General features: G+C 49.7%; 1 protein-coding gene across 1 annotated transcript; it reads right to left on the bottom strand.

The window, feature by feature from the left end:
- Nucleotides 1–7,787: 7,787 nt before the first annotated feature.
- NKX3-1 (NK3 homeobox 1) lies at nt 7,788–10,722 on the bottom strand. Its single transcript, XM_042983217.1, has 2 exons — nt 10,401–10,722; nt 7,788–9,321 (listed from the first exon to the last, which is right to left on the bottom strand). Exons 1-2 carry the CDS (start codon nt 10,675–10,677, stop codon nt 8,903–8,905), a joined length of 696 nt encoding a protein of 231 aa, XP_042839151.1. The 5' UTR covers nt 10,678–10,722; the 3' UTR covers nt 7,788–8,902.
- Between the last annotated feature and the right edge of the window lie 643 nt (nt 10,723–11,365).

Here is an 11,365-nt window from a genome sequence, read left to right as displayed (position 1 = left end):
ACATAAATTCAGGGAACATAGTTCTTCCCTGTGGGAAAACCTCCATATGGAATGGAATCCCATGGAACCATAATAGCTCCGTGTAGGAGGAATTACTACATCTTGGAGAATCGTCGTCAGTTCCTTTTGTGGTAACGTCAGTGAGTGTGCATTTTCCCTGGCCTGTTTTGAAATCTGTCTGCTTATCTGTCTATCTATCAACCGTCTATCTATCTATCTATCATCTATCTATCTATCTACCTACCTACCCTCCAATGCTCAATAATAAGGTGCTAATATAATATGGAGTAGTAACTCACTGGCATAGCAAAGGCCACAAAAATGCAAATGACTTGCTTAAGGTCATACAGCTAACAAAAGGATATATCCAGTGTTACAGGTCAGTCCTAAAGCCAAAATGCTATGTTTATTATACCTTGCTGCATTTATAGTTATGACATTTTTGGTTAAAAGTAAAAATAAAAATAAAAATAAAAATAAATGTGGAGATGTTTTTGTTTCCCTCTGTATTCATTGGATCACTGATTTCTGGAGGGAAGGAAACATGAATGGCACAATAGAGAGAACTGGTCATTCCTCTGTCCTTTTGCTTTTAGAACAATGTTACCTCTTTCTGGACATCCATTTCCCAGGCAACAATATATACACCCTGAGGTCTAAAGTCAGAAGGCTTCCATGAAAAGAATGCAATGCTTTGAGCCTTAGATGTAGAGCAGAGCAATAAAGCAATCAGTGTGGGCAGGGCTAAACTTAGATGAAATTTAGAAATAGAAATTTTTTTTTTCTCTTCAAGCTTCCAGCGTTCTTTCTTGGGCTTTCCCCTCTGTTTTATAATGGCCCCTTTTCAGTATCACAAGTTGGTCTCTGTTGACATTAATAAACCTCTTCAGATGCAGGGATAAAGGGTTCACCAATTTTAAACTAATTCACTAGTTTTTCTCGGGAAGATGCATAGTTTAGCTGGAGATGGGTTCTTAAGCTTCAAGAATGAATCTTGAAGGGTGGGATTTCAGATATCAGTTACAAGTATCAATCAGTTAACCTCCAATCTATCATCAATCAATTGATCTTCATTGGCCCTGAAGTCCCACCATTGTTTGTTTCCCTTATGAATCAGAGATGGACCTACAGAGCTGATTTGATTGAATTTACCACCACGAGGACTAATTTCTCCATTCAATAGCTGAAACCAGAAGAGCTGGGAGACCTGCCCCTCACCTCACAGTTAGTAAGTGGTAGACAGTCTACAATCAATACTTCTTCCTAGGATTGTAGAACCAGAGGGCTGGCATGGATCTTGAAGTTGCACCATGCATGTCCAACCTCCTCATGACCTTGTTGCCAAACACCTGTCACCTCCCCAGTGGCAGACAACCCACATCAGCCCAGTGATTTTTCAGAAATTACTGATCTGAGCTCTGTGTCACTTTGATGATTCAACCTAGGACAACACAGAAGTCTGTTCCTTCTCTCCTCTTCTCGCCTCACCCTGGCCCTGACTTTCCTCTTCCGGACTAAACATTCTTAGTTTCCTCAACTCTCTTCATGCGATGTTTCAAATCCCTGCGTCCTCTGAATTATGCTTTTCTGAACTTGCTATAGTTTTCCTCCAAGTATGGGGCTCAGGACCAAGTGCAGTGCTCATGGTGAGGTCTGGGCTGATTCATTCGTTCATCCACTCAGCAGACATATGTATTTGATTGATATCAGACTTCTCTCCGTTCAGTGCAGGGGAGGGAGGGATGCTTAGCTCCATTGCCTGGGACACAATGTATTTTTGGTTGCTGCCCCAAATCAAATTAGTTCTGATTTTTAGGGGCTTACGGTCAGCTATCTCCTTAAGTCCTTTCCCATGGCCTCCTGTTGTAGCACGTACCTCATTCTCTACCAACCTACTTCTCTGTGTGGGAAGCCCATCCCGTTCCTCTGGGGTGTGTGCCTACACAAGCTTTTATAAAACGTACTTGGGTTGTAATGAGAACCTTTCCTTAGATCTAGGTCCAGGTATGTTCCTTCCTGATGCCAAAGTTGACATGCTCCCAGTCTGTCTCTGCAATAAAACCTCATCAGTAAGACACAGAGCCATCTCCCTGCTCTGGGGTCAATCAGGAGCCACCGAGAGGGGTGGTGAGCTCACATGTGCAGGAAGATGCTTCCATGGGTCATGGAAAACTACCCATCCGGTGCCTCCCCACCGCTTCCTCCGTGCAGTTGAGCTGACTCAGAAGGGAAAAAAGGCAACAGCTCCGTAACGGGGCACACAATTGAAGTCAAGGTCTCAGAGGCATTTATCTGGAGTCGGGATTCTGGAAATGAGGGGCTGCAGCACTTTGACATCTGTACCACTGGCGTCTCTCAGGTCTCTTTCCGCACCCACACCATCCCGCCTCACCCCTTCCTATTCCCTTCTCGACCCGAAGAGTTCCTTCCAGGGGAATTTCTTGATGCAATTTAAACATTGACAATAGGTCTCAACTACCTATTAATAAGGTAAGGAAAATTTAAACCCAGGGACATCACTTGTGTGAGTCACACTGAGGGGGACCTTCGTCCTAAGCCTCCATCATCAATTTAACCCCGTCAATTTGTACATTTCACAAAGGGAACAACAAAGGAAAAGTCTGCAGCCTCTGTGAGTGTCTTGCTTCTTTAATTGCATTCAGACGTCTCTCCTGCTGCCATGTCCTTTATGCTGGGCTTTGTGGCAGGAAGATGTGGTCCTTCCAACCAGAGTTCTGCTACCGGCAAATAAGCACCTCCCCTTTGCCCATGGCCGTCCTCAGGACCCACTCCACACCTCACTTTGCAGGGTGCAGGACCTGCGCGTATGAGCCTTTGATGAGTCAGATCTTCCTTGAAGGGGAAAAAAAAATCATCAAGGATCTAAGTATAAACAAACTCTCGGCATGGAGTGAAGGAGAGATTCCAAACTTTTCCATGCGAGAATGACTTCTTCTCCCCATCCCCCAAGTTCATGTTATGAATATTCCCTGCATTCTTCTCCATAAAAGAGCTCTACAGAGTGACCTCGTGTCCAAACTCCCATTTTCAGATGTTGTTTAGGGCCAGTTTAAGCTGTCCTGGCTTTGAGCACGAGTTCTGACGCCAGCTCTGTGTTTACTGTATGCAAATTTTAGTCAGAAACTGCGTTGCCACCAGGCATGTTCCCTCCCTCACCCTTGAACCATCCTCTTGCCTTATGCACTTTGCACACACACTTAAAAAAAAAAAAAGCTTTATATTACCAATTTGGCAGAAGGAAGTGTAAATGTTATGTCAGTGTTAAGACATGACTTAATCCTGATAGATGCGTTGTCAGGGAAGCGTGACGCTCATTGACAGATTTAAAGGACGCCCCTAAAAAAATAAATAAAAGACACCCCTGTCCCCGGCGGTGCACAAATAAGGCTCTGTCCTTCCAGGACAGGTGAGATCTCCTTGGCAAGAGGCGAGGATGGAATTTTCTTTCCTGTCTTCCGTGGACAGCTGGAGTATGTTGTCAGTCTGGGTGGACCTGGGTTGGAGCCGGGTAATAAGTGCTTCTGGATTACCAGGTTAGCCAAACCCCCGGCATTTTGGGTCCCTGCAGCTTTGAGTGAGGGATTAACCGGAATGAGCTGAGCTCTCCTGGATTGTGGAGGGCCTTTTGATGATGTCAGACATTCCAAGAGGAGGAGGTTTCAGAAGAAAGTAAGAAAAAAAGCTAAACATCTGTTCCCTGTAAAGAGAGAGATCAAGAAAACAAAACAAAACAAAAACCCCAAGCCACTCTTCCCTTCCCGGCACCTAGGAGGCTGAGGAGGCAAACCAGCTGGAAAGAAGTTTAGCAAGTGGTTTATAACCTTGGGCATCAGTGTTCCAAAATATTGATGGCCAAGCCCTACTTCCAGAGATTATAGTGCAGCTGGCGTCGGGCTGGGCCGTTGACGTTTTTGTGAAGATTCCCGGGGTGTTCCAGCACGCAGCCAATGCTGGCAACCACGGGCCCAAGGAGCAAATACAACTGAGGCCACGAGGACGCCCGTACTTGAGGGAGTCTCCCTCTCACTCCAGGGAGAATATGGGACTCTCCTCTGTGTCACCCCTCCTCTGTACCCCGTTATCTCCCCAGTAAGGGTTATGCCTGCCCCTGGATTGGCCGGGAACAGGTGATGACGACCCAGGTAGAAGAGGCCACACGGGGACCTATCTTAGACCTCTCCTAAACCCCATCTCAGGCCCAAAACAAGCTTAGGGAATAAACGAAGGTGGCCTTTGCAGAGGTGAGAGGAGGGCACGGTATGGAAGCTGAGAGATTCCCTCACAGACTTTTGACGGGGTAGTCTGTCTGGGAAAGTTTGCACGAAGGCCAAGTCTATGACTAAACTAGGAGCTCTTCATATCCCGGGACTATCAGCCCTGCCCCTTTTCTTGGGCAGTAAATAACTCTTGACCTTGAAAAACAAGCCCCGGTGACACATTCGTGATGGCTGTGGGAGAAGCAGAGTCTGCATGTCTCAGTGCAGAACTCAGCGCTTCTAAACCTTGTCTGACCCTTTTGACTTGGCTTTCCTCATTGCAAAAAATGGCAGTGAGTACGGCCCTGAGAGCCACCAAGGAAAGGGTCCCATGTCTCACGGTGAGTTCTGCAGTGCTCCATCAAGCCCCCAATACCGGAGAAACGCACCCTCCCAGCTGCTGGGGATGTTGACGCTGACGACCCACACTGTGTCTCTCAGGGGCCACCACCTTACCCAGAAAGGAACTGCATTGCCCAAGGTTACTCCACTTTCAGGAAGTCGCTGATGCTGCGATACAAGTGCCCATCCCCTTTCCTCAACCCGGGACACATCAGCTTTGGAGCCTCTTGAAGTATCGTGTGGGGCCTCAGTTGCACCTGCATTATGGGTCAGCTTCCTCAATGTGCCGTCCTCACTTCCTCTTGGGTGGATTTTCGGAGTGCACTCTCAGTAAACCTGCACGCAGCTCTCTATCCCAGGGCACCTGAGCTAAGTGACTTTCCCTTTGTGGCCCCCGGTCCCTCCGAGGTCAGCTTGAAGATGTGTGGCATGAACAGCACCCTGGAAAGACGACTTCCTTTGTTAGGAACGCGTTTTGTCAGGTGTAGCTCTGGGCCGTTCATTTCCCCTTCTGGCGGCTCCGGCCTTCCTAACGAGGCCTGGGGAGGACAAACGGGGCCACCGGTGACAAAGCTGGTGACGCTAGCAATTTGCACCTGAAGTAACTTGAGAGATAGATTGCAAAGGAATTCCAGATACCAGAAGCATGTGGTATGCTCAGGAGAGCTGCTGGAAGTGGATGGGTGTGAGATTAGCAGAGATATTGAGGGAAAGTTGGAAACGCGACGAAGAAGAGAAGGCAGAGAACCTTCTCTAGAGAGGAGAGATTTTTAATTTCCTGGATTACTTTTAATGGTTAAAAAAAATCCACATCTGTTAATTTACTGTGAGAGCCTTTGTAATTTGAGAGCTGATGGCCTTCTCGGGGAGGGGAGGATGGCTACGGATTTGTGCAAAGAGTTAAGTCTCATGATGCGAACATGCTACGGGAGGCCCCACCTGTGTGTACAATGTACTTAAGGGATTAGAGCAAACTTTGAAATTATGATAGGTTTTACCTGGAGTAAGCACCTTACTCTTTAAGCTTCTATTTCCTTGAAGGAGGGGGGGGGGAAACCATCACTTTTCTCTGGTAATCAGGTGCATGAGACACTCTGCTTGTGGGATTTGATGAAGGCTTAAGTGCAGGCAGATGAAGGATGTGTTATGTATATATTTTATTTTAAACCTATTTTCAATACTTGGTGACTGCAGTTCAAAGGTATTGCTTCCAAGGGGTCTACCTGCCCTGAATGGAGGTGACATTTCCAGGGAGAGGAATGTGCCAGAGAGCCCCGGGAGCCCCCTTGCAGTGGGGAGGGGCTGGTGGCAGATGAAAGGGTAATTTTAAAAGAAGTTTCACTGTGCTCTCCATATTCCCTTCAGGGTCTTCCAGAAATGCGTGTAAGTACCTGAGGCTCTCTATTTAACCGAAAGGGCGGGGGCTGGAGCAGGTGATTTTTAAACCGAAGGCATCAATTTCTTCCCTTTCCACAGGATTTACCAGGGTGCGTGTGCGCGCGTGCGCGTGCGTGTGTGTGCGTGCGCGTGTGTGTGCGTGTGGATGGGCAGTGCATTTATAAAAAACGCCCGTCATCTGCCATTGGCTAAGCTACCGTCTTTGATTATTTGGTCTCCTTAGATTTGTCAGGCGGGCTGAGGGAGGGAGAACACGGTAACCCCAAGTGTGCAAGCTCAAATAGGTCAAACCTATTGACCTCAAATAGGTCAAGCTCAAACCACACGCAAATAGGTCTAATAAAGTCACAGTACTTTATTTTAAAAACACTCATGTTGGAAAAAAAATACATAGAAAAATAAAGTTTGGCTGGGGTTCTTTACTAAATGTCAAGTCACAGGCTTTCCCATCACAGACTGCAGCAGGGTTAGAGAATCCAAACTAACATAGGAAGCGAAAAACAGGCTGTCTGGGTGAAGTGGTCAGGGGCGCCCTCGCGTTCACCCACCAGGTACCCAATGGGAGTTCTTCAAGTGCCTGTTCCGCCAGTTCAGATGTGGGTGAGTGCCTTGCTCCAGTGGAGGAAAAGCAAGACGGATTCACAGACCAAATGACCTTAAACAAAGGCTTTTTTTTTTTTTTTCTTTTTTGCAACACAGCACGCCATCATGGTACAACGTTCAATATTTGTAGAACAGCAGGTTAAAAGAAGTAAATGGAGAGGGTGGGCGAGAATGGGTACTGAGCAGGGAGTGAGCACTAAATGCTTCTCTTAAAAGACATGTGAACGGAGCAAGCAATCTAGGCCAGTCCGCTGGCTGTGCCCCGAGTACTTGTCAGCAGCCGAGCATTTAACAGTATTTCAACGTGGAGCCCAAACGGTAGAAAATGGGGTGAAACGGGCCAACTTTCTATCAACTCTGGCAGTTTTGCCACCAACAGTAAATCGGCCCTTTTAATAGGAGGAAATTGAATGGTTTCTCACTAAACAGAATTAAGTAGTGGGATCAAGAGATTTCCAGGCCTCAGGGTACCTCATTAGTAACTGGCTTCTTTTACTCTGATGTCTCCCCTCTGCCAGGTCACCTTAAACAATCGGGTGGGAACAGAAGGTGGCCCAATTTCTTCTTTGCCTTCTTCTCATTCTTGCTGAAGTCACTAGTTGTCTCTTTTTTGGGGGACCCATTCTTCATAGGCATTAAACACAGTTCCCGAAGTATTTGGACAGTTTCATTGTCTGGTGATGGACGCCACTATAATGTTTTGAAAACTGTTTCCTTTCTCTGAGCCCCTTCTGGCAAAGTGCCCCCTCAGCTTGTGGCTGGGGACCCAGCTCCCTAAGGTGCCAGCTGCCTTTTCTCTGCACCCTGCCCGTGAACCCTGTATTTCCACCGGACGGCTCAACGATGCCCGGTTCTTCATTTTGTTCTCTTTGTGTCTGAAAGCCCAACACCTCTTACCTTCTCTGCCTTCTCCTCTGGGGATCCCAGAGGGCTGTCAGACTTTGAACTGTAACAACAGAGCCACCAGAAAGTTTATAAAGGTAGCAGTGACCTTTTAGAGCTGTCGAGTCTTTAAATAGGGTTTGGGATTTAATGTTGTATTTTAAAAAAAATAATTGCTAGTTAAAAAAAAAAATGCATGTCTTTTAGCCAAATCAGAATCTCCAGCCCCCTCCACTATTTTTTTTTTTTTAACCCCAGGAGAGATAAAGCCTTGTGGGGTGGGGGGGGGGGGGGGAGGGATAAAGACCAGATCTCAGGCTAAATAAGGAAGGTGTATATGTTAGGTGCAGCCAGACTAAAAGTCTGGACTGAAAAGAAGCCCTTCAGCGGGTGATTGTTGTGGAGAAGGAACAAAAAATAAAAGAAGGGAGGGAGGACAGGAGTTTACAGGAAAAGGATTATGTGATCTGCCATGATGTAGTCTGAATTACAGCCCGAAAACTCCAGGAAATTTCTCGTTCAAATTCTCAGGTCCAGGGCAAAAAAGGTCCAGGGGAAGCTTTTATTGAACCTTTATTAATAAAAATGTAATGCCGCCCAGCAGCAGTGCCGAGGGCCCTCCGCAGGCTGCTGTCTCAGACATGTGGAGACTCTTCTGGCCCGGGCCCACCCCTTGCAGCAGAGTTCTGTTTATACAGCTTGTCCTAAAACCACGGTGAGTGCTTCCTGTTCTACTTGGGCCACCCTGTGAATACTTAAGGTTGGCGTGTTACTTAAAAAGGAATAATAAGAAGCTTATATTTTCACCTCCTCCTACCCATCTCCATATCCCATGCCGATCTGTGCTGAGCAGGACCGGTTTCTCTGTAAGAGCCTCTGGCTTCCACTCTCCCACAGGGACAGGGAGAAACCTTCGTTGTAAACCAAGGCCAACGAGAGGTTTTTGAACTTAGGTGTGATTCAGGATTCAGGAGGTGACACCTTCATCCTGGCCATCCTGTTTCCCTTCAGGTTTGCATCCCTCCAGGCTGATGCTCAGTTACACAAGAGGATGGAGTTGAAACAACATCCTCGGAAGTGATGGGGACTGCTCATACGGAAATAGAAAGTGCTAGAGACAGCACTAGACTTTGTCCCTCCCCACTTCACGCAGGTCTTTAACAGCAAAAATGGCCCATTTTATGTGTTAGGGAGCCATCTGGATATTAGTCACTGTCCCAGATCTTTCACTAGCCCCCCCAGTGAAGAACCTAGGATGTCCATGCAAACCTCTAACAATTTCGGCCTGCATACCTCTTCCTCCTCTGTCCTCCCTGAGCCTGGTCCCTTTTGCCATCCAGAGAGACACGCTGGGGAAGGCAGTGTTTTTTGATCATTCGTGATTGTCATCTGAGCTGGCATTACCAGAAAGCCGGGTTCCAGCCTCCCAAGCAGTACAGGTAGGGGTAGTAAGGGTAGCTGTTACACATGGAGATGAGGGAGGCTTGAGATAAACCCTCCTCTTTCAGAGCCGGCAGGGAGGAGTGCTTCTCCAGGCCTCCCAGGTCCGAAGTGAGTTGCTTTCGCTTGGTCTTATAGCGTCTGTTCTGGAACCATATTTTCACTTGGGTCTCAGTGAGCTTGAGGTTCTTGGCCAGGTGAGCCCTTTCAGGAGCTGACAGATACTTCTGGTGGCTGAACTTCCTCTCTAACTCAATGACCTGAGTGTGGGAGAAGGCGGCTCGAGAGCGCTTCTGTGGCTGCTTCGGGGTTTGGGGAAGGCTTGGCAAGGCGCCTGCACTGTTTTCATAGTCCAATAGATAAGCCTCAAAGTGTCCATCTGGAGAGAAGGGAGAAGGAGGGATGGGAAGGAAAAGGTTACATGTTAGAGGGTAGAGAACGGAATTCAATACACCCTTATCTCCGTGGTAGTGAACAAACGGCCCAGTGTCATCTTGGATACATTTCACTTTCTTCACATGACTAAGGAACTCTCCCTAGTAGGGAGTGACTGAATCCGTATATTATGTATTCGTTTTCTAATAGTCATCAAGAACCCAAAGTTAGGAGAGGTTAGTGGTGGAACTTCCTGCCGTATCGTCCAGCAGAATTAAACGGGGTCCTGGATCAGTGTATTGAGGTGGGAGAAGGGACCCAGGCAACACACAGAAAGAAAACACCTGGTAAAGCAGGACCCAAAGACATCAGTGTTAACTTCCAGGTGGCAGGAGAGGGTCTGCGCTATAGGAGAGGTGGCGGGGGCTAAGGACAAGTTCATTCTCTGACTTGAGTCCCCTTTTTTCTAAACAAGCCTGTAGGATGCCTCATCCGAAGTGACAGGAAAGGAAATAAGAGTAGTTTAGAGGTGTCCAATGGTGTTATATTTCCTGAAGGCCCGAGGGGCCTTCCAAACTTAGTTTTATTGCCCATGGAATTGGGAAGCAGAGGGGGTCTTCCCTGGTCAAACCCTAATTTATTGATATTAATAAGTTGCGATCAGTTATTTGTTATATGGTAGTAATCGTAACTGCCAAGAGGCAGCGAGGGGCGGGCGCCGATCGAGGGTCGCGCGGTGCCTGGGGGCGGGTGGCGGGTTTTTCACCGGGGACTCGGGCTGGGGACGCGGTGCGCGCGCTCGCAGGGGAGCCCGGGGCGCCAGAGCCCGCGGGGCTGAGAGCGCCGTGCCCGGCGAGTCCAGCCCATGCAAAAACCCTGCGCCGCTCGGACGGCCGGGCTCGGGGTTAATTTCCGAGGCGCGCCCGCGGCGGGAGGCGGTGGGGTCCCTTGGCCTGTCGCCGCGGGGCCCCGCATCCCTGCAGCCGGGGCTGCGCCCTCCCCGCCTCGGACCCGCCCTCGCGGCCCCCAGGCCGGCCCGCCCCTCCTGCGGGACCGCACCCTGGCCCAGCCCGGCCGCCTCACCTGGCTCGCTCGCCGCCGGCTTGTCGGCCTCCTGCGCAGCGCGCGGCCGGGCGCCCCACTCGTCCTCCGGCGCCCCAGCGCCGCCTCTTCCTCCCTCGGGCTCCGGCTCCAGCTCTCGCCGCGCGTCCGGCTGGCACGGGGGCTGCGGGCTGCCCGTGTGGCCGCCGCGCCGCTCCGCGCCGTCCCGCAGGATGTCCTGGATGAAGAAGGAGGTGAGCGGCTTGGACTGGCCGGCCGCCCCCGCCTCCCTGGGCCGCGGCTCCGGAACCCTGAGCATCCCGGCGGCTCGGCTGCAGCCCCGGCGGCGTCAGCTGCGTCCGCGGCGTCCGCACCACTTTCACTTTCCGCCGCCCCGGCGCACTTATAGCCCCGGGGGAGCGCGCCGCGCCGCCTTCCCATTGGCCGCGGCCAGCCGGGCCCAGCCGCGGATTGGCCGCCGGCGCTCCAGGTGAGGGGGGTGGAGAGGGGAGTCCCTCGCGGGGTCTCCGTCACCGCTGCCCTGGAGGATTCCTCCCCCAATTCCTTCTCCTCGCCCTTGGCCTGCATCCCTCTGCCCTGCGATCTTTCCGCTGGCTCCGAATGAGCACCAAAGAGGGTCTGCTCTGCTCCGACCCACATCGGAAGTTTAGACCTTCTGGGGAAAGATGATGCAGAAGAGACAGACCCGATTTAGCTCTCATAGATTGTTAAAGCGCCTTTGCTCACGAAGGGTGGTGAAATTACTACGACCCGGTTTACAGACGCAATTTCTGGGGGCCCGTGACAAGGAGAGATCGGTAGCAAAACTGGATCTCCTAAGGCTTTCAAAGGGACAGGACAACTCAGTGCTGCACCCGACCCCAGGCTGGATTCTGTACTGGACGTTATTGGGGCCGTTGATGAAAGTGGAGTAAGGACGATGGATTAAAGTATTGAATCAGTGTTAAATTTACTGAGATTCTCACATGTGGAATTTCAGAAACAAA

Source organism: Panthera tigris, chromosome B1 (assembly GCF_018350195.1).
Source record: "Panthera tigris isolate Pti1 chromosome B1, P.tigris_Pti1_mat1.1, whole genome shotgun sequence".
Taxonomy (NCBI): Eukaryota; Metazoa; Chordata; class Mammalia; order Carnivora; family Felidae; genus Panthera; species Panthera tigris.
Note: the sequence above shows the minus strand (reverse complement) of the source record. Positions and strands in the feature narration are given on the sequence as shown.